This window comes from Cynocephalus volans, chromosome 6, assembly GCF_027409185.1.
Source record: "Cynocephalus volans isolate mCynVol1 chromosome 6, mCynVol1.pri, whole genome shotgun sequence".
Lineage (NCBI taxonomy): Eukaryota > Metazoa > Chordata > Mammalia > Dermoptera > Cynocephalidae > Cynocephalus > Cynocephalus volans.
In genome coordinates, this window is record NC_084465.1 from 69,209,131 (window position 1) to 69,233,552 (window position 24,422).

The 24,422-nt window shown below is 38.5% G+C and overlaps 1 protein-coding gene across 8 annotated transcripts in view; it reads left to right on the top strand.

Moving 5' to 3' along the window:
* The window catches only part of DYNC1I1 (dynein cytoplasmic 1 intermediate chain 1), a 278,647-nt gene that overhangs the window by 48,764 nt on the left and 205,461 nt on the right, over nt 1–24,422 (top strand). For all 8 annotated transcript variants that reach the window (XM_063099026.1, XM_063099022.1, XM_063099024.1 and 5 more), the window contains one exon: nt 2,790–2,905. In XM_063099026.1, the coding sequence (XP_062955096.1) occupies nt 2,790–2,905 (116 nt within the window). The remainder of the gene's footprint in view (nt 1–2,789; nt 2,906–24,422) is intronic.

A 24,422-nucleotide genomic window follows, 5' to 3' on the forward strand; every position in this document is an offset into this window, starting at 1 on the left:
TAACGTTAGTGAGAGACTAGTTGAAACTTTTTAATAATCATCGTGAAAAGAAAATATTTTGTTTTAGTGGGATAAACTCATTTATTCAAGTTAAATTTTGAAAATGGAGAAGTTTCACAGTAATAATACTTTCAGTTAAAGGAAAAGCAAATGGACTCTCACAAGCCACCAAAACCTACACATGTGCCATACAAAGAAATTAGGAGTGTGATCCTTATGGTTTATTGGCAGAGATGATCTTCAACTCTAGGATCTTAAAGAATCTTTAGTTTAGATCACTCACAAATCTGCTTTCTCTGAATGTTTTACAAATATAAACATTATTATCATCACTCAAGAAGATAAAAGTAGAGCTGCTTGAGCCAAGAGATGCTTACTGGGTGGCACTAAATTAAGTGCTGTACAAGTGTTAGCTTCATCTGATCCTCACAACTCAATGATAAGTGTCCATTTTACAGATATGATACATGAGGCGTAGGTGGGTTTGTCACTCGTCCAAAGCTTTTACCTACCATTCAGCTGGTAAGTGACAAAGCAGGGATTTGAACTGGGTTTCTGTATGAGTGCATGACTTAACCATCTTGCTACACTGCCTTGCCAGTTGGTTTCAGTTTGTCCCAGTGGATTATCAAATTACAGATCAACCTCCTACAGCCCAGTGGCTGTTGCTGATAAGCCAAAAAGATGGTCCTGGGTCTTATGCCATGTCACGTGCTGGTGTAAGTTGACCTGAGTCTTCCCTGGCCTCACTCAGATGCCCATAGAGGTCTTAGGGTCCGGGGTGGTCTCTCCATGCCAGAGGTAGTGGGGGCACATTACTGGGCCATGTTTCTTCCCCATGTCCTTGCTTATGATGTAGACTGACATCTTGGGGCCTTAGAAAGATGCCCAAGAGAGTTTTAAAATAATACCTTGAATTTTTTACTTCGAAATTTTGAGCCCTTTACCTTGTTTGGTAATTTTGTTTCTGGTAGGTTTTGCGTGTTTCTCCCAAGTTCCGTTTGAGGAGGCTGTACAGAAGTGCTGGGGACCCTCCTTTACACTCTTGTGGTCCAGAGTTCCAGTGAAATGGCCCATGTGGGCCCAGCCTGCGTGGAACTTGGGCTACCATCATGCTTATTTGGACTGCAAGGACAGCCAGCTTGGCTTGTTCTGTAAACCAGCGTCTGATTGTTTGCTTGTATCTACTTTGTGTACATCTTAGATATGACCTCAATTGTTTTAGTAACTCATAGAAAAGAAGAATTTTTGTCTTCTAGAATGCTTGGAAAATTGTACATGGAAATTCCTAGCTGTGGGAGCCTTCTCTCTCACTTTGTTGCTACTTACACTCATTTAAAGAAAAAGAAATGAGGCTGTGCCATCTGCTAGTAATAATTAAGTACAATAATAAGAATAGGGTATGTTCTATTGATCCTAGAGATCTAAGGAATGTGGGATCTGGGCTAATTCGTTATTATACCTTTCTGTCTTTTTCTCTCACGGAGACACATGTATACTCTATGCCTGGAAATTTTAAAGAAATATAGTAGAATGTGTCTAATACTAATCCTAAACCTGTATACTAAAAATAATGTTCCAGGAACTGTTGTAAGATATATATGTATATAAATTATGTACATTCTCATATGTATACCTAATATATACGTGGTAAATGCATTATTCGTATGTGGTACATATACATTACCCATAATGATCATATTAGAAAGTACTATTATCTCCATTTTACAGATGAGGAAGCTGAGGCACAGAGAGCTTAGTAACTTGTTCAAGGTATCACCCAACACACAGCTGGCAAATGGTGGGGCTGGAGTCTGTGTTTAACCACCAGACAATGTTGTCACCAAGACTGGCTGTCTGGTGGGTGACTCTGGATTGACTCAGAACTCACAATTAAAACCTCGGTAGGAGTTTAGCTTGGTGGAAAAACATTGGACCAGGACTTGGGTCAATAGCATTTTAACCCTGGTTCTCCCATTTATGAGTTGTATAAACTTGGCATTTCTCTTACACTGAGTCTTGTTTTCCTCATCTATGAAATGGGAATGGTAACATCTGCTCACATACTTCATAGAGGTGTCATGAAGACAGATGATGTCTGAAAACATGTAAAGTGCCACATAAGTATTCTGAAATGATTTCTTTCATGGCCCCAGTTAGTTTTGGGATGCCAAACTAAGAGTTTATCACACTGAGCCCAGTGCCCTCTTTACGTATCTATGCTATACCTGTGTCTTTCAAACAAATTCTCATGCTGATCTGTTTTAGCTGCTTTTCTGGAGAAATGAGAAATGTTAAACTCTCTCTCAAAATATGATCCTCTCACTGTTATCATAGAGAACATGTTTCTCCACTGAAGAATCCAGCTCTCTTTTCTTCAGATCTGAGAAGCATTACCTTCTTTTTTTCCCTCTCACCTGAGAGACTAGAATCCCATATTGCAAATGAAAGTTCCTTTTGTAAATTTTAATCAAGCAGAATCAAACACGCTCAGAATGGAAGAGTTCTCATCTGAGCCAGACCCCTACTTTACTTTATAGACAAGAAAGCTGAGAGTCAGGATGGGGGATTTCTCTGACATCACCCAGCAAATTAAGGCCAAAGTGGGCCAGAAATCCAAGTGTCCTGACTTCCAGTCCAAGGCCAGTTCTACTTCGTGACTCTGCCCCTTATGCTGAGAAGCTGAGGGTGCTTGGGGTTAGTTTGTTTTAGTGCTTTGTTTTATTACTACTAGCTCTTCTACAAGGAATCCCTTCCGTCTCTAAGCTTTTGTCCTTTGTTACTTACAGAAGACGACTGCATAAGCTGGGCGTGTCGAAGGTTACCCAAGTGGATTTCCTGCCAAGGGAAGTAGTGTCCTACTCCAAGGAGACCCAGACTCCTCTTGCTACACATCAGTCTGAAGGTGAACTATATCTTTTGTTTACTTTCCACATTATCTCTGCAGAAACTGCCAGGGAGTAACATCTTTCTGGTTGATTTCATATCTTACCATAGGAGATCTTCACAATGACTAAACAAAAGCCAAAGGCTCCGTTGGCTCTGGTTTTGTAAGCTCTGGAGAGGAAACCCAGTGTTACACCTCCAGGGGACCCGTACACTTTAAAATGGATAAGCTAGTGAGGTCACACTATCTCAAAACTGTGTGAGGAGAGCAAAAATCAACAAAAGATGATGTTATAAAAACTTTTCTGAATTTTATCGATAAGAGTGTGTACATTTAAGATTCATTATTTGCAGGGTTCTACAAACTATATCCCTCCACCTCTTCCTAAAAATAAAGCATCATCGGAGTATAGCTACCTCCAAACATATTTATGCCAATGGCAACTTTCTTGCTACAGTGGTAGGGTTGAGTAGTTGTGAAAGAGACCTTATGGCTCACAAGGCCTAAAATCTTTACTATAATCTGGTCCTTTACAGAAAAACTTTGCTGACCCCTGATTTGCTCTCACCACAATTAAAAATATTTTCCATGTAAGCTCTGCATAGGGAATGGGAATTGAACTCCATCGAACTCCTTTGTGTATACCAGAAAATATTAAATGGAAAATTAGCATGCAGATCTCAATGAATCATAAAAATACTTCTAATGAGAGAAGTGGAAGCTGATAAATCAAAATGTTTCTAGAAGTCAAAAATTATGCCAAAGCAAAATTATGCAAAAGTAGAAGAGGGAAATGTGTATACTGAAAATAGGATAAGTGAAATTTACATTGTTAGAGACTAATGTTGTTATAGCAAAGCAAATTCTCTTTTTACTTTATGTTATTTTATTGTTTGGTGTGGGGAAGATGTTACAATTCTGAGTTCATTGCTGTTATGTAGTAAATACTGAACAAAAGCCATGAAAACGAAAAATAATTATCATTCCTTTCTTGGTTTACAACAAGTATATAAATCTGTGTAGTTTGGTTTGTGCAAGCTACATATATTTTTCAGTTTTGGTTTTAGATGCGTAATGCCAAAAGCAAAGTGAAATCTGAATGGTAAGGCTGTTGTGTAGATGGGCCTCCATTTTTCAAGCACTATAGTGAAATGAATTTTAGAAGCAAACAAGTAGCACCCTCTGGTGGTGAAATTTTAAACCAACCGATCCAACCAACTTGAGACGTGTGTTAACGTGCAGAAAACACAAAGTCAGGAAAGCCTTTGGGAGTTCACCTAGTCTGTCCTTGGGCATCCAGACAAGAACAGGAAGATTGTTAAAATACAGCCTCACCCCCCAACCAAAACATTTGTTTGAATTAATTTGCTGCCAGAGGTATTTGCAGAGCTCTAGCCAGAGGTATGTTTATTTAGCCCCAAATTTGACCCATAACATAAAGTTACACAGCTGAAACAGGAGAAGGAGTGAATTATTTTTTTAAATGTGTATACTTCAGATATTGGAAATGGTACAGAAATATTTACAAGGGAAGATAAATTAAAGATGAAAAGGCATCAGCTCTAAACTTTTAAACTGGAACACATCAAAAGAAAAGCCTGTACATTTCATTTTATTACTGCAAAGAGGGCTTGGGAACCCTCATTATGCTGTGGTCCAAGCAGCAGGAAAGGAGGAATTTATTTCTCGGCTATTGGCAATAGTTCTCTCTGTTTTGTTAACAAGACCCATAGAGCTTTTTTGTGGTGATGGGGATTTAGATGGTTCAAATTCCACAATACAGATTTGAACCCAAAGCTAGCTACTGTAGCTGTTGACATTAAAGCAATTAGACAGGAAAACCTTTAGATTTGGGTTCAGCAAATCGTCCTCTCACCACAAAGAATGTTTGACCTTGGGCTGCCTGCAGCGACCCAGCGCCTGGCTGCCGAGGGTGCCTGGTGTTCACCTTTCACCTGCTGCATGGAGGTTGCCGGCAGGGGGAGCTGAGTAGCAGCAGAGGGTGGGCAGCTGTGAGGGCCTACCACGTGGCAGGTTTGGGTTGGCTCCCATTTTGGGGTTTGAGCCATGGCAATGCTTTCATGACAACTGCAGCCTTTCAGAAGCAGGAAACAACTAACTACTGAATCATGTGACACAATGAGGCTCTTGGACAGATAATATTTGAATCTGTGGTGTACATTACATCCCCTTTAGCTCATTGTTGCCTATAATGTGGGAAGGCATACTGATTATTGTTTTTTTTTTTTAATGGAGACAAGCATATTTTATTTACAAATTTCTCCCCTCTCACTGACTATAAAATCGGCCAATTTAGAATTCCAGTTACTGGTTGAGTTCCAGGCAGAATGTTGGGATGTTTCCTGGGTTCTGTGGTGGCTGCGGTGCCATGGCAGAGCTGCCGTGCTCTGTGGAGCTTGGCATTGGGCTGATGCTTGGGAAGCTAAGTGAGGTGGTGATGGGGCTACTGCCCAGTGGCCTGATTCCCTGACTCAATTTCTACAGCCTTCAGTGGGAGACACTGGTGTGTCCACTTTTTGCTGATTATTTTTTAAGTCACTGTTGGACTATGGACAAGTTAATGATATTCAAACTTGCAACCTCAGACCATTGATTTGTTGTATCTCTAATGAAGTTCTAGTGCATTCAGTTTCTTACATGTTCCTATTTGACTTTTTGAAATGAAAAGTGCTTTGGATTTGCCCAAGCTTGAGCTTCCTTTCCCTACTGTGCACGATAATGAACATTCCCTTTATAGGGGGTATTAATTTGTGATCATAAAGATCTGTTATGGAAAACATTCCAGAGAACGATTTAAACAAGAATGAGTTAGGATTAAAGTCTACAGGAATACTGTTCTCTCAACAAGGTTAGACCTTTCCTCCCTGCATACAACAAGTAGGGAAAGAAGGCTGAGAATAGGGAACACTAATTTGGAGCAGAATATGTCTACTCCCAAAACAGTTAAAACACATACGTTTTATTCCCAAGTAGTAAGAAAGGGAAAAAATTACGGTTCCCTGCCAAACTGCATCTGCTTTTCCTCTCTGGGCTGACCACGAGGTCCTGAGGTTAGGGAGCCAGTCCTTGAATCTTTGTTAAAGTGAGTAAGTGACTGGTTCATAACAGGCACCCAAGAAATGCTGTTGAGTGACACAGATGGTGCCAGACGTTTCTAGAAACTCCAAGTTCTGTATGGCGCTTGGGGGGATGAGAATTTCTTAACCTGCTGGAATGATGTAAGCCAAACTGGAGGATGGAGAAACTTCTAGAACCTGTTGATAGTTCTGAAGAGTTCTCTGATTTTCCTCTCCTCTCTGTGAGACCTTATAGATGGGGACTTTGTGGTCTCATCTTGGCCACCCTCTCCCTTCACATCCCTTCCATATCTTATTTCTTACATCCAAGAAAGACCAAAATACTTGGGTGTTCCAAGGTTCCGTGAGCATCGTGCCTCCAGATACTTGCATGTGCTGTGTCCCCTCCTAGAACGCCATCTGTCCTGTTCGCTTTCCATCAGGGGTGTGCTCTGGGCTCAGCTCCTCTTCTAGTTGACACCCCCTGCTCATAGTGTGGGCGTAGCATACTTTTCCCCCTTCTCACACTACATGGAATCATTATTTACATGTCTGCTTTGTAGACTGTGATCTCCTTGAGGGCAGGGTGCATGTTCTTTACCTTCATTCCCAACACAGTGCCTGGCACAAAGAAGGGGCTCAGTAGATCTCAGTGGAGGAAATGAAGAGTGAGATGACACTAGAGGAATAAGAAAGAAGGAAGAGAAAGCACTTATTGTATTTCAAGGAGGATGGAGTATGATCTATGTGCTAAGGCTGCATTCGTTTTATGGATTTTCTTAAGGAAGAGTCGTGAGAGTGAGATTCTGTGATGAGGGGAGGTCGTGTTTCTGTTTCAGCCAGGCCTCTGTTTCAGTCCCCAGGCTGGTGCAGGCATTACCTGCTCATGAACACGACGTGGTTATGAGAACTGAAGGAGAAAATCACTGAGGCAGCCTGGGTTGGTCCAGGATAGAGCAAAGCAGTTTTTCAGGTTTTTCCTGTGCAGAGATGCTATTGAAAGTACTTTGAATTTGGAAGAGTTGGGCAGGAAGGGGGCTAAGGAAGACTCTTGTTTCACTTTTGCACTTTTTGAAAAATATTTTCTTGGTAGGTTGAGGAGAACTTCTACCTTGGCTTCCATCCTCTTGAGTATATACTCACTACAGAAGCTGCAAATAGAGAGATGGCTGCTGTAAGGGAGTCAGAATAATCTAGTCCAGCACTGTCCAATAGAAACATAATGTGCCATTATTAGTTTTAATAATATATGTTATTTAACTTAATATTTTCAAAATGTTGTTATTTCAACATGTAACTAATATAAAAATGATCAATGAGATATTGTAGGTTATTTTTTTTTTTACAATAAGCCTTTAAAATCTGGTTTGTATTTTACATTTACAGCATATCGCAATTCAGACACTGAATTTTCATTGGAAATACTTGAGCTATAATTAGATTTTATAAAATTTATGATTGAAAAAGTAACCTTATATATACCACTGTTGTTCCGAACACATAAAATCATTTCCAATAATTGAATCAAATATCAGTTTTGAAATTTAAGCTTACATTAATTGTAGTTAATTAAAAGTAAAAATGCAGTTCCTTATTTGCATTATCCACATCTCAAGTGCTCAGTGGTGGCACCAGGCTAGGTGGCCCCTGTGTTGGATAGCTCGGGCCTAGCGGGACCCATCATTTCACAAGTTCAGAAGCCAGATAGCCAGCCTGAAGTTCGCTTCATCGTGGTTGGGCAGAGGGGCTTGGGTGAGAGGACCTCCCTGGCTTGTAGAGAACTCCTCCAGGTGAATGATGGCATCCTGAATTCTCCTCCTTTTTGTGAGATCAGTCATATCCACACAGGTGTTCGATGGCTGGACTGAAGCAACGTTGCACCCCCAGCAGGGCAAATAAACCTCATCACATCATCATGGAGGCAATTGGGGGAAACCCATTGGGTTCTCCCTTCATAGTGCAGAGTTTAGACATTGGGATAGTCATCCCTTTAACCCATCTTCATGCTGTCCAAGGGACCACCGAAGACCATGCACGACCCCCTTGTTGTTATCTTGACCTCTGCCACTCCCCTCGCCTCCCTCCTTCTGCATGAGGTGACAAGAGATCACAATTGAGTCCTAAACTGCTGGCAGTTGAGTTCTTAATCTTCTCACCCTGTGGTAACCCCAGGAGCATAATTCTTTGATTAAAAAAAAAAATTGCCAAACAAAGTCACTTTCCAGAGAATACACATGGACCTTACATCTGAAATCAGGCATTTCTTAGAGGTATAATTTCTTAATGGAAGCCAATCCTAAGACAACTCATGATTTCTTGAAAGAAAACAGGCCCTAAACTTGACTCAAGCTTTTTAACTACCTCCCAATTTCCTGAACCTTACGCTCTTTCTCAGAAATTATTAGTTTAAAAAACAGTCACCTTTTTGGTGGCAACCCATGGTGGCATCTGGATGCAAATTAAAAATCCCTAGTGAAGATGACACAGACTAATCTTATTTTTAGCTTCTGTCCTTTAGAGAAGAACTGACTATTCCAGAGGGTTATGGACACCTGCCTTATTTTGCTTTCTTGAAATATGCTTACTATTTTATCTTGGACACTTGTTTAAAGTGTTAATTCTCTTTCAAAATAAACTATAGAACTAGAGAGCCCCCAGGCCCGTTGTTAACAAAAGTCAGGGATTAGAGGTTAGGGGAATCCTCTTCCGGAGTATTAGTTTTCTTAGAAAATATTTTAACCTCATATCATTTTGGCAAGTCTCTTGAACAACAAAAAAAAGATATCTGAGAAACATAGATATTTCAGGTTGTTTTTTTTTTAAAGGCATTTACATTGAATAGACAAAATTTTCTGGTTTAAAAAAAAGAGATAATTGTTTTCTTTATCTCCGAACCACCTTTCAGGTGTGGTCAGGAGAGCTTTCATGGTTTATTTCTTGATTTAGGCTAGAGATTAAAATAGATATTGGCTAAGACATTATCCAGTCTTGGTATTCCAAAGCACAAGCCTCATGCTAAAAGTCACATATTTGTTAAATGACCTAGTAATAGTGCACAGTACTCTTCCCTTATTCATGATTTTGCTCTTTTTGGGTTTCAGTTATCCATGGTCTACCACAGTCTGAAAATACTAAATGGAAAATTCCAGAAATAAATATTCCCATAACTTTTATTACAAATATTGTTATAATTGTTATATTTTATTATGAGTTATTGTTGTTAATAGCTTACTGTACCTCATTTATAAATTAAATATTATTACAGGTATGTATGTATAATAAAAAACATAGAGTATATAGGGTGAGGTACCATCAACAGTTTCAGGCATGCACTGGGGATCTTGGAACATGTCCCCTGTAACTAAGGGGGGATTATCATGCAATCAAATCTTAGTCAGATAAACTCATCTATCCAGAATATATCTTTCAATGAAAAACAAAGGGGAGTTAAATTACAATTAAAAATGAAAAAATGTAATAAAAAAGACAAAATGCAGAGCAAGACCTGTTGTCAATGGACATTCTGCTTTATTTTCTATACCCTCGGTAATTTATAGTTCTACAGAAAATGGAGGGACATCGAAAAGAGTCGTCCTAGAACACCATGTGAACTTTGGTCTCAAAATACGAGGGTACTTCAAAAAGTTTGTGGAAAGATTCATATTATCTAATTCTATTTTTTATGAACTTTTTAAAAAAATACATTTTATCAATATACAATGTAGTTGATTTTCATGTCACTTTACTGATTCCTTCCTCCCCTCTCCCTCTCCCCTCGACCCATCAACATCATATCTGTTCACTTGTCTTAAGTTCAAGGAATTGTGATTGTTGTGTCTTCTTCCCCACAGCCCCTGTTTGTTTGTGTATTTATTTATTTATTTTTAGCTCCCACAAATAAGTGAGAACATGTGGTATTTCCCTTTCTGTGCCTGGCTTATTTCACTTAATATAATTTTTTCTAGGTCCATCCATGTTGCTGTGAATGGTAGTATTTCATTCCTTTTTATAGCACAACAGAATTCCATTGTGTAGATAAGCCACATTTACTATATCCACTCAACTGATGATGGACATTTTGGCTGGTTCCAACTCTTGGCTATTATAAATAGTGCTGCAATAAATGTTGGAGTACAGGTATCCCTTCGACATTATGATTTCCATTCCTCTGGGTATATTCCCAGCAGTGGTATAGCTGGTCATATGGTAGATCTATCTGTAATTGTTTGAAGAACCTCCAAACCATTTTCCATAAAGGCTGCACCATTTCACAGTCCCACCAACAGTGTAGGAGGGTTCCTTTTTCTCTGCAACCTCGTCAGCACTTATCATTCTGAGTCTTTTGGATATTAGCCATCCTAATTTGAGTGCGATGGTATCTCAGTATGGTTTTGATTTGCATTTCCCAAATGCTGACTGATGTTGAGCATTTTTTCATGTTTCTGTTGGCTATTTGTATATCTTCCTTTGAGAAATGCCTATTCAGCTCCTTTGCCTATTTTTTAATTGGGTTATTTGGTTTTTTGCTTTAAAGTTGTTTGAGTTCCTTGTATATTCTGGATATTAATCCTTTGTCAGATGTACATTTTGAAAATATTTTCTCCCACTCTGTTGATTGTCTTTTAACTCTGTTAATTGTTTCTTTTGCTGTGCAGAAGCTTTTTAATTTGATATAATCCCATTTGTTTATTTTTCCTTTGGTTACTTGTCCTTTTGGGGCCTTATTCATGAAGTCTGTACCCAATCCTACTTCTTGGAGTGATTCCCATATGTTTTCTTTAAGGAGTTTTATTGTTTCAGGGTATATGTTTAATTCTTTAATCCATTTTCAGTTGATTTTGGTATATGTTGAGAGGTATAGGTCTAGTTTCATTCTCTTGCATATGGATATCTGGTTTTATGAGCACCATTTGCTGAAGAGGCAGTGTCTTCCCCAGTGTATAGACTTGGTGCCTTTGTCAAAGATCAGATGGCTGTAGGTGTATGGGTTGATTTCTGGATTCTCTATTCTATTCCATTGATCTGTGAATCTGTTTTTATGCCAGTACCATGCTGTTTTGGTTATTATAGCTTTGTAGTATAATGTAAAGTCAGGTAGTGTTATGCCTCCGGCTTTTTTTTTTTTTTGCTCAGAATTTCTTTGGCTATCCATGGTCTTTTGTTATTCCATGTAAATGTTAGGATAAGTTTTTCCATTTCAGAGAAAAATGTCATTGGAATTTTGATGGCGATTGCATTGAATTTGTAGATCACTTTGGGTAGTATGGACATTTTCACAATGTTAATTCTTCCAATCCAAGAGCATGGGATATCTTTCCATCTTCTTGTGTCATCTTTAGTTTCTCTCATCTGTGGTTTGTAATTCTCATTGTAGAGATTTTTCAAATCCTTGGTTAACTTTATTCCTAAGTATTTTATTTTTTTGGTGGCTATTGTGATTGGGCTAGCTTTCTTGATTTCTTTTCCTGCATGTTCACTGTTGGAGTATAGAAATGCTACTGATTTGTGAGTGTTGATTTTGTATCCTGCAACTTTGCTGAAATCATTTATCAACTCTAAGAATTTTTTTGTAGAGGCTTTAGGCTGTTAGATATATAAGATCATGTCATCGGCAAACAGGGACAGTTTGGCTTCATCTTTTCCAATCGGGATGCCTTTTATTTCTTTCTCTTTTCTGATTGCTCTGGCTAGTCCTTCCAACACTATGTTGAATAGGAGTGGTGAGAGGGGGACCTCTCATCCTTGTCTAGTTCCTGTTCTTAAGGGAAAAGATTTCAGCTTTTCCCCATTCAGAGTGTTATTGGCAGTGGGCTTATCATATATGGATGTAATTATGTTGAGATACTTTCCATCTATACCTAACTTGTGAAGAGTCTTTATTATGAATGATTGTGGAATTTCTATAGATGCTTTTTGAGCATCTATAGAAATGATCATATGGTCTTTTTCTTTGATTTTATTGATGTGGTGTATCACATTTATTAATTTGCATATGTTGAACCAACCTTGCATCCCTGGGATGAATCCCACTTGATCATGCTGTATAATTTTGTGCATGTGTTGCTATATTCTGTTAGCTAGTATTTTTGATATATCTTTGTCTGGTTTTGGTATCAGGGTGATGTTTGTTTCATAGAATGAGTTTGGGAGAATGGCCTCTGTTTCAATCTTTTGGAATAGTTTGTAGAGAATTGGTATCAATTGATCTTTGAGAGTTTGGTAAAATTCTGCAGTGAACCCATCTGGTCCTAGGCTTTTCTTTGTTGGGAACCTTCTGAAAACAGCTTCAACCTCTTTTATTGTTATTGGTCTCTTCAGATTTTGTACATCTTCTTGGGTCAGTTTTGGTAGTTTGTATGTGTCCAGAAATTTATACATTTCCTCCAGATTTTCAAATTTGTTAGCAAATAGCTGTGTATAGTAGTCTCTAATTATTTCTTGTATTTCTGAGTTATCAGTTGTAATATCACCTTTTTAATTTCTAATTTTTGTTATTTGGGTCTTCTCTCTTCTTTTTTTGTTAGCCTTGATAATGGTTTGTCAATTTTACTTATCTTCTTAAAAAACTAACTTTTTGATGCATTGATCTTTTGTATTGCTTTGGGGGTTTCTATTTCATTAAGTTGTGCTCTGATCTTAATTATTTCTTTCCATTTGATAACTTTGGGTTTAGATTGTTCTTGTTTTTCTAGTTCTTTAAGGTGAAGTGTTAGGTTGTTCACTTGCCATCTTTCCATTCTTCTGAAGTACTGCTTTTGCAGTATCCTACAGGTTTGGGTATGATGTATCATTATTTTCATCAGTTTCAATAAATTTTTTATTTCCTGTTTAATTTCTTCTTGGACCCATATGTCATTAAGTAGAATGCTGTTTAATTTCCATGTGTATGTATAGTTTCCAGAATTTCATTTGTTATTGATTTTTAATTTTAATCCATTGTGATCTGAAAAACTACATGAAATATTCTCCATGCTGATGAGAAGAAAGAATATTCTGAGGTTGTGGGGTGGAATGTTCTGAAGATATCTGCTAAGTCCAATTGGTCTAAAGTTTTGCTTAGATCTTGTGCTTCTGTGATGATTATTTGCCTAGATGATCTGTCCAATATTGAGAGTGGGGTGTTCAGGTTCCCTTCTATTAGTATTAGTGTCTATCTCATTCTTTAGGTCTAATAGTGTTTGCTTTATAAATCCGGCTGCTCCAATGTTGGGTGCATATATATTTATGATTGCTATGTCTTCTTGATGGATAAATCCTTTTATCATTATATAGTGGCCTCCTTTATCTCTTTTTATGGTTTTTGCTTTAAAGTGTATTTTATCTGGTATAAGAATAGCTACTCCAGCTCGGTTTTCATTTCTATTTGTATGGTATATCTTTTTCAATCCTCTCACTCTTAGTCTATTTGTATCTTTACAGGTGAGGTGAGTCTCTTGAAGGCAGCATATAGTTGGGTCCACCTTTTAAATCCAGTCAGTCAGTCTGTGTCTTCTGAGTGGAGAATTTAATTCTTTTACATTAAGAGTTGTTATTGAAAGGTGTTGATTTACTCCTAGCATTTTGTTGATTTTTTTTGTTTGGATGTTTTAAGTATCTTTTAGTCCTTTCTTTCTCATTTACTGCTTGTCTTCTGCATTTGTTGTTTTCTTGGGGTGGTAGATAAACTTTTTATTCTCTTTATTTTTAGCATTTTTATTTTACTAGTAGGTTTTGTTTTTTCTTGAGTATTTATGGCAGTGGTGGTTGTTTTTCAGGTACTGAACCCAGTACTCCCTTGAGAATTTCTTGTAAGGCTGATCATGTGGTAGTGGACTCTTGCAGTTTTGGTTTGTCTCTGAAATACACTATTTGTCCTTTATTTTGGAAGGATAGCCTTTCTTGGCTGGCAATCTTCGTCTTTTAGTACTTTGAATATATCATCCCATTCTTTTCTGGCTTTGAGGGTGTCTGATGTTAGTCTGATAGGGGCTCCCTTATAGGTGACTTGACACTTCTCTCTTGCAGCTTTTAAGATTCTCTCTTTGCCTCTGAGTTTTGCCAATTTGACTATAACATTTCTTGGAGAGGACCTTTTTGGGTTAAGTATATTTGGGGATCTTTGAGCCTCCTGAATCTGAAGACCTCTGTCTTTCCCTATACCTGGGAAGTTTTCTGCCATTATTTCATTGAATATGTTTTCAATGCCATTTCCTTTTTCCTCCCCTTCTGGAATACCCATGATTCAGATATTTGAGTGCTTAAGGTTGTCTGTTATCTCTCTTAGATTTTCTTCAATGTTTTAAATTCTTTTTTCTTTTTTGATTTTTGTCTGCCTGTGTTATTTCAAACAGCCCATCTTCAAGGTGAGAAATTCTCTCTTCTGCTTGTTCTAGCCTGCTGGTTAAAGTCTCTGTTGTGTTTTTTATTTCACTGAATGAATTCTTCAGCTCCACAGGCTCTGCTACATCCTTTTTCAGGGCATTGATTTCTTTGTACATTTCTTCTTTTGGGTCTAGAATACTTTTTCTCATTTCATTGTGTTGTCTAACTGAGTTTTCTTGTATCTCATTTAGTTTCCTTAGAATTGTTGCTTGAAATTCCTTGTCAGTCATTTCAAGGACTTCTTGTTCTATAGGATCTAGAGCTTGAGAGTTATTATTACCCTTTGGTCATGGTGTAATTTCTTGATTTTTCATATTTCTGGTATCTTTCCTTTGGTTTTTAGTCATTGTGGTGATGGATTTCATGCCACTCTTTTGACCCTAATGTCAGGCTAGGATCCTGCAGTGAGTGTCAATTTGGCACAGCTGCCTCGGTGCCTGTGGGTGGGAGGCTTGGGCCTCTCTGGTCTGTGGGGACTGGCCTGGGCTGGGATTCCCGTAGTGGCACCTATCTGCTCTGGCATGGGTGCCTCAGGTCATGTGGGCCCGGCAGCTCTCGGGTCTGGGGCCTCTCTGGGTGCCGTGTCCTGGCCTGAGCTGGGATTCCCATGGTGGCACCTACCTGCTCTGGCGTGGGTGCTTCTCTATGAACTTTTTGAAATACCGTCATAAAATTACATCTTGGTGACAGTACTGTACTTAAAAACACTGGATAATTAATAGTTATATCTTAGGAAGATGGTCTGGGAATTTTTGGCTTAACCATGAATTAACCAGTTAATTATCCATCATAATCAAATTTTCTAAGCAACTTGGGTCAGAGGTTTAATGTGTTTTGTATATTCAAGGGGTTCAGAAATAAAAGGTGTTACATGAAATAAAAACACTGCTTTTTAAAAGTTGTTATGTTGAATCCATCTCTTTAGTATTTCACACAAGCTTAATGCATCTCAAAGAGTCTCTTCATAGCAGGAAAATGAGTGATACAGCTCAACTGAGACCAAGGGCCAGGAAGTTCATGTTAACAACACAAAAGTGCTTCTGAGATTTTTTTTTTCTGACTGCAAGACTCATCCTTTGCAGGTAGATGATCTGAGAACCTTGAACTGAGAAAATAACTAATATCTAAACTATAGAGCTGATGTGAAATAAATATCTAATTATGGATTACTAATTGCTTTTCCCAGGTTCATTTACAAGTCTAGTTCCCTTGATCTCTCAAGGCATCCCTTCTCATGGGTCCTTATCACTGGTAATGGACACATTAATTCTATGTATCACTGTGTCTACCATGGTGCTTGGTATTTGGTGTGGGAATGGATAGATGCCCTGGCTGAGCTAGTAGAATAACCTTGACTGTCTGCCTGATGAGCCAGATTGTGGACATAAAAGACAGGTCAAAGTGTAGAATATGAGATAAGTGCTCCAGAATTCATAGTTTCAAAGGTTGGAAACTTTGATTAATTTAAGCTGGAAAGAGCTTAAGTGGAAGGATATTCTGTAACACACACACACACACACACACACACGCACGCACACGCACACACACACGCAGACACACACACGCACAAAGGTCGACAAGATAGGCAGAAACCAAGAAAAGCTAGTTAGCAAGATGACAGCCAAAACCCACAAAATATAAACTTTTCAGAAACTGGTGAACCTATGAGTAGCATGACAAATGGAAGGGAAAATCCAGATTAAGTAGCTATTTTAGTGAAGATAAGTTGATTCCCCCTCCATGATAGAAAAGGACCAAAGTGATGCACCTGTCTGATTCTTCTTTCCAGATATGCTCCAGTATCAGGAGTTTAGGTTGACTTTTGACTGGACACTAGCCAGGATAGCCTTAATCAAGGAAACTGAGCCCTTGTGTAGCCTACGTTCTTGCTACTATGGACACTGAGCAAACACTTGTGCAGATGAACACAGGATGATGGACATTATAGAACAGGTCAACTCTTCTACTGATTACTAAGAGCCACTTTCATAGTGTATGACTTTTGATTATACGTAAATATTATGTCAATCTAGATCTATTTTGAAAGGTCCCTCTATATACTTATTTCCTAAAATTTTTTGCCACCTATATTATTTGATAATGACTTTACAGTCAACACATTAATCATTGCTCTGGATTATTATATATAGAGCCTTTTCTCATATAATCTATTCTTCCAAGCAAAGTAGGCAATGAGATATGCTACTCAAGCCTCTTTTCACCAGGTAGAATCATAATGGTTTTCCTTTTGCACTGAACTTCAGGCCTACACCTAATTAGGTTTGTACTTTCAGCAGTCTACTTCTGGCTTATGCCAACATATCACATAGGACATTCTGGAGTCCAGGTCAAGTGCTAGCTAGTCACAGGTTATTTTTCTTTAGCTGAGGGAGGAGTGACAGTGCAGCAGGAGTAAGAACACAGAAGAGTATGAGCAACTGGCTCATGTGTGTTGTTTGCTGCAGCCTAGTGAAGAAAACTTGCCCATGAGATGAGGTAACAGTGGATTCACCTGACTTGATAGCTCGGTGTATCAGATAACATTCCAATTCATAATGCATAGTTTGTTTTCCATAGTCACCTGATATCTCATGGTCAGAGTTTAATCTCCATTCAGGCTCAGCAGCAAAGTAATACCTATCTCTCAAAAGGAGAGCAGTAATGCAATGAAGAGGCTACACTATTGTTCTAAAATCTGTGATTCTCCCCCTTAGGGGCATTTGTTCGGTTTGCCACAGACAATGGGGGCACCATTGGATCAGCTGGATCATAATTTCTAAGTAGTATAGCCACTTTAAAGTACAAGCTGTGAGAATCTCCTAGTAAATGGATCCAATAAGTACATGCGAATGTTGAACGTGCTGTCTCTAAAAGCCAGAAAGGCCCGCCAACCATTTTGATTCTTAGTATTAGAGAAACAGGGAATTCACCTTATACTTTGGAGTTTACCAGACCACTAGACCCATGGAAACATTCCTGAAGTAGTAGGTTGCCAAGATTTTTCCCCATCCTTTGACCTACGTATGTCCTAATTAGGTATTGAAGGTACCAGCTATAGCTTACTGTCCAGGTCCTGCTGACCTTAGGCCTGATGCTGAAGGTGAAATGGTCGAGGTCTATAAATAGAATGACAAAACAGCCTCAACCTTGATGGAAGATGATGAATATGCAGAAAGAAAGGAGGTGGTTCTTCTTTGACTGTCGACCAAGGCTTAGTGTGGAATGTGGTTTGGGGTGGTACATATCCTCACCTATGTTCAATTTCCCATTATTTCCTGATTGTTGTTGCCTCTTTCACATAAGTCACCTGGTGACACTGGCAATTTAACAGACTTTGTTCAGGAACCCATAGAACTTAAACTTTTCGTTTGGTTTTGGCAAATATTTTGTTGTTGACATTTATCACAAACAGGGAAAGTCCCCGGGTCTAAGCTTTTAGCTAAAATATGGAGATTTTAGTTTGTCATCTATTTTTTAAGCTGTCCAGTACCATTAGAAGTAGCCACGTCACCATAGTGTCTTTAAATCCTTCATGCTTTTCACACTATTTAATAGCAGTGACAATTTGATCCCCTAAATTCTTCTATTCAATGGTCAAGTCATTAAAGATCACCACAGAAGAAAAATTATTTAGGTATTTGTTATGGCTGACAGATTTCCATTCCTGAACTCTAATTTTCATTTTCTTTAACATCAGGAAGGGCAGATAACCAGCACCAATTCCCCAAATGACTATCTTCTTATACCAGTTTCTGCACCAGACTGGGTTCATGGTTGCCAACAACAGAAACTAACTCTGGCCAACTTAAACAGAAAATGGGTTTATTGCAAAGATATGAGATACTTGATACAATTGATTAAAAAAAGAGAATTAGGCTGGAATAGAAAGGAAATTAGCTGCTAAGGACTGAATTGTGTCTCCCCAAAATTCATATATTGAAGCCCTGACCCCCAAATGACTGTAGTTGGAGATAAGGTAATTAAGGTTAAATGAAGTAATAGAGTGAGGCCCTAATCTGATAGGGTTGGTGGCCTTAAAAGAAGAGGGAGAGAAAGAGATTGCTTTCTTTCTCTCCATATACATGCACGAAGGAAAGGCCACGTGAGGACACAGTAAGAAGGCAGCTGTCTGAAAGCCAGGAAGAGAGCCCTCAACAGAAACTGAGTAAGGCACCTTGATCTTAGACTTCCCAGCCTTCAAAATTATGAGAAAATAATTTCTGTTATTTAAGCCACCCAGTTTATGGTATTTTGTTATGGCAGCACAAGCTGACTAAGACAGCAGCCAACACAGCAAAGTCATACCATTAAACCTGCCTAGTCTTTTAAGACCGATACTTCCCGGGACTTTCTGTCAATGGATACTCACTATTACACTTGGGATTTAAACTTTGCAGTCACTGCTGCCTTGAAAGCTCTAACTCTCTCTGCCCATTAACACTGCTCCCTCAAGATTTAAATAGCTGCATGGAAGTCCATTAGCTAGGCCTAGGTTACATGCCCTGAGTTAGCTGTGTGAGGAAAGGCAGATAAATAACTCCCCCAGCTCAGTTTCCATAATGTTTGGAGAGTTTATGACCCTACTTCAACCTCTTTTGGAACAACTCCCTCCAAAAAAGGGTGTTTGGATGCTGAGTAGTCAAAAATACATATTGGAAAAAATGCCCACTTTGGTGTAAGAAGGAAAAAGGGGGAGGTAAAGAGAAAAATATTTACTATGTGCCTGGCACATTCAAATACATTATTGCACTTGTACTGTTGCTACACAATTTACTCACCTTATAAATCAGAGGTGCAGAGAAAGTGCAGCTCCTTTATTTTGTCTGCAGCTGTCTAGAATACTACTGGTTGTCAGGGGGAAAATGTATTAAATAAACAACCTTAGTCCACTCTCTTATTTTAAACAGTCTTTGTTAGTATGTTCCATTAACCTTGGGTGGAAATGCTCAAACTCTCATAGAGTCTCACTCTCATCTGCTTCTCTCCCTAAGATCATGGCCAAGTGTAGGAGGGAGAGTGGTGAGGTATACATGATCCCATGGCCTTGGTGGAAGTAGGGGTGACAAGAGGGACTCTGGCCTTGGACCAGTCCTTGGCTGCCTGCTAGCTGACCTCTGCTGCTCTCTGACATGATGTGCACTTGGGCCTTGGCACCCAGTGCTACAGCATGCAGCTGGTGAACTTGTGATCTGCTCTTTTGGCTTGGCTTCGCAATGTTCCAAGGGAGCATTGGCTAACTCGCTCTTGATGATTCAGGCTCCTCTCAACATTCATTGTCTCTAGACCTTGTGTTGACACCCTGTCCTGTATCCAGCCCCTAGCCTAGAAGTACCCCCTGTGCCTGCCATGCCTTTATCTACAATGGCAGACTGATTGTCACTTCACTGTCTATGCCTCATAAGATCTGAGGGAGGCACTCAGCAGGTCTTCTCTCTGTTTTATCATGCCAGCCAACCCCAACGAGTTGTGGCTGTGTTGTAGCGAATGACACAAGCTACATGATGGTCTCCTCCCAGATTCCCAAAAAAGGAGTGTGGTTCAAGAGACCTGTGCTCATTTTGCTTCTCGGCTTAACATGCCACCCCTCTCAATGCTTCATCACAGAAAGTAGAAATCTAGATATATCTGAAACACTGTCTCTTCTTCTCTTCCCTGAATGCTTCATTCTTTCTTGCCACTGTCTGGAAATAAACTCCCATATTCAACTTCCTCCATTTTATATCTTCATTCTATCATGGAGTGTCAAGTTTTTATTCTTCTGGACAAAAAAGAGTGATCTTCATAGTAGTTGATATTCTAAATGGTAAGGAAAAGGATTTTGAAATACTTTTTCTTCCCCAATTAAACTTAGCTCTCAACCTGCTGTTGGGTTACAAAATCCAATTTTTTGTGAAGGGAGCTGGATCTTACCTTAACAGTTCTATTTTTGTTCTTCTATATCAAATTCTAATCTCTCTACTGGTGAATGAATGCCCTAGGTAGACTTGGGTGAAGACTGTTGCATTCAGAAAGACAAATAGAAAAACAAATTAATAATTTTCAAATATAACCCCCACTACACACCAAAATGAAGAGGATGTTTCTGCTCATTTCTTTTCATTAATGACAGAGTGAAGATATACCCAAACTGTATAATATTATAGAGTATAACAAACATTTTGTTCCCTGGAGAATAACAATTGATATGTCAACTAACTCCAGACACATACAAAAGTTCCACTTCTAGCATGGCAATGTAAGATGCTCCATGGCTCTACTTTCTAGTAAAACTGGTAAAAATTATTTTTTTAAAAAAGTACAACTTTTAAAAATCTCTGTAAATGGTCCTAAGGGCATACAGCAAATGAAACAAAACAAACAAACAAAAAAACCCACTTATTCAAGAAAACTTACTAAAACTTGGTAAGAACAGAAGCAGTCTATGGAGTTTGAACCAGAAGCCACTCCCTCTCCCCTGCAACAAGTTCAGCTTTAAGGAAAAGCCACTTCAAAAGGGTGCAGCACAGAACACAGAAAAGAACACAGAGCTACCTCTCTCTCCAGCTCCTAGATGGAGGGCTATGGTATTTTCCTGGGAGAGACAGGACATTAGCATTTCTCATTCTTCCCCCAGCTACCTGTTGCCAAAGCTAAGGTCCAGACAAGTGTGGCTACAAGATGGGGGCTTTCTTTTTAGTCCAGCCCTGACTTGAGGGACAGAGGATTTACCCTGGGGTCATCATGCTGAGAATACTGGAGCCCCAGTATTCACCCTGGCTCATGTGTAAAGTGGTTTAATGCTGGGAGACACAGGCCGAGCAGTAGACCAGAGGTTACAGGACCACCCTACTCTGCCACACATCAAGCCTCTAAAGCAAGGGTGTCACTTGGAGAGAAGTGTGCCATTGCCCCCTCCCCCAGCTCCAGAGCTTTGGCTCAAAGATTTTTCCCAGAAAGAGAGGCAGACCATAAAACAGAGATCTCAGAATCTTTTCCCAAAGGAGCTGACTTTATTTGCAACAGAATGTGGGGATGCTCAAGCCTATGGGCATTCTCAAAACAATCAAGGTTGTGGTATAGAGCAATTAAGAGCAGACTTGTTGCTGTGGATTGATCGAGTTATATCCTCCAAAGTTCATATATTGGAAGTTTAATTCCTACTGTAACTGTTGAGGGTGGGAAACTCTATTATGGTAATTGAAAGATGGGGACCTAAAGAGGTGATTAGATTGTAGGAACATGCCATAGTGATTGGATTAATAATGGTTGTTCTGAGGGCTTTAAAAGGAGAGCACATGACAGTCTCTCTCTCTCTCTGCTCTGGCATTTTTGCCATGTGACACCCTGCATTGCTGTAGAGTCAGCTCATCAGATGTGTTCCCTGGGCTTTGGACTTCCCAGCCTCTGAAATTGTAAGCAATAAATTTCATTTTCTTACGAATTACCCAATTTGAGGTATCTTGTTGTAAGAAACAGAAATGAACTAATACACTGGTAGATGTGTTAGACATATAAGTTAAAATATAGGTCAGCTCACTTACTAGACAGAACCAGAGAAACAGCTAAGAAGAGCCCTCCTAGGATCACAACTAATCTCAAAAACTGATCTCAAAAACTATCTCTGTAAATGAGCCTGAATTTAATCAGATCAATCTATGGAGTAGTTTGTGCCCCAAGGCATTGTTGGAAATAGTAGAACAATCAGCTAGCAATTAGTGGATCTTAACAGTTGATGTGGTCAGGGAAATGAACTGCCAAAGGGACTGCAAAATCCTGTTATCCCAGGATGACTATGCACATGTCCAAGGCTGAACCCTTTAAGGAATAATATCAGAGGCTTCCCCCTATGAGGGAAAAAGGAAGAACAGACTTCACCAAAATAATCCAACCACTCACTAAACAAATAGACCAAAAGATGACATTCATAAACCTGCGAAGTGAGTAATATACCCGTACCCAGAGTTGCTATGACAAATTCATCATAATAATCTAAGATAGCCAGTTTCTAACAAAAACTTATGAAGCATGCAAACAAAGGAGACCTATATACAGGGAAAAACTCAGACAACAGAAGCTGTCTGTGAGAGCAACCAGATGAATTTAACAAAGACTTCCAAGTAGTATGTGTGTGTGCTTGTGTGCACGTGTGTATTTTTATTCAACGAACTAAAAGAAACCATGCTCAAGAAAGTAAATGAAGGTACAGTTACTGTATCTCATCACATAGAGAATATCAATAGAGCTAGAAACTATAATTAACAATAATCTATTGTATGTTCTCAAATGGCTAAAAGAGAGGAGCTTAAGTGTTCTCATCACAAAGAAATTATAATATTTTGTGCTGATGAATTTGCTGACTACCCTGATTTGATCATTACACATTGTATACATGTATTAAAATATAACTCTGCACCCCATAAATATGTACAAGTGTATGTTTTAATTAAAAAGTAAATGCCAAAAAATGAAAAATGAAATTCTTAAGTACATATTTATACACTTCAAAATAATTTATGATGTTCAACCAATTTCTATTTTTTGATTAAAAAAAGAAAACGTAAATTCTGGAGTTCAGTACAAAAAATGAAGTGAAAAATTTATCAGAGGGGCATAATAGTACTTTGCACTGGCAGAAGAAAGAATTAACAAACTTGAAGATAGGATGGTAGGGAATATGCAATATGAAGATCAGAGAGAAAAAGAAAGAAAAAATGAAGAGATCTTCACAGAAATGTAGGATACCATTAAGAAAACCAGCCTACATGTAATGAGAGTGCAAGAAGGATAGGTGAAAGAGAAAGGAGTACAGACAACATTCAAAGAAAGAGTAGATGAAACTCCTTGAATCTGATGAAGACCAGAGAGGCTCAACAAGTTCCAAGTAGGATAACTGCAAAAAGTTCCACAAACACATTATAGTGTAAATGCTGAAAGCCAAAGACAAGGGAAATATTGCAGAAGCAGCAAGAGAAAATGAATTTTCACTTACAAGAGAATCCCAATAAGATGAACAGCTGACTTCTCATCAGAAACAATGGCAACCAAAAGACAGTGGAATGACAATTAAAAGCACTCAAAGGAAAAACTGTCTACCAAGAATTATGACCTCACAAAGCTATCCTTCAAAAATGAAGGTGAAATAAAGATATTCCCAGATAAATAATTACTGAAATAATCAGCTACTACAGACCCACCTTACAAGAAATACTAAAGGAAGTTCTTTAGGCTGAAACCAAGGGACCCCAGAGAGTAGTTCAAACCTACAGGAAAAAACAAAGAACACAAGTAGAGATAATTATGTAACTCTAAAAAACAGTATAAACATATATTTCTTTTTTCTTTTTTTCCTTTTCCTTGCTTCTCTTAATTTAGTTAAATAGCAGTGGTACAAAACACTATACCTATAATTGTACTGTTGGTCCTATAACATGTAGGATGTAATGTATTTGATAATAATAACACAAATGAAGTGGGTGGAAGCAAAGCTGCATTTGGGGTAAGGATATGACTCAAAATGGTAATGTGAATCCACAGGAACAAATGAAAAGAACCAGAAGTGGGAAATATGAAGGAAAACAGTTGAAGCTATAAATATATAATTGCTCTCCTTTTATCTCTCAACTTCTTTAAAATACATAAAATTATGTAAAGTAGTTATTATGAATGCATTGTTGGGTTTGTAACATATGAGAACCTTTCAAAAAGTTCATGGGAAGATTTGTATCATCTTTCAATTCCATTTTTCCATGGACTTTTTGAATTACCCTTGTATATACATATATAATGTATAATGATAATAGCAAAAAAAGGGGGGGAGAAAGAATAGAGCTAAACGGATATAATGTTTCTGTATTTTATTGGAATTAAGTTAGTACAGTATTTTCCTATTATCCATGGGAGATACATCCCAAGACCCCCAGCAGATGCCACAGTTAGTACTGAACCCTGTATATACTATGCACAAATTTCTTTTTCCTTTGTCATAATTTCATGGATAGAAGATTTGTTCTTAGACCTTAGTAACCTTAGCATATATGTTAGCCCATTTCTGTTGCTTATAAAAGAATACCTGATACTGGGTAATTTATAAAGAAATAGAATTTATTTCTTATTGTTTT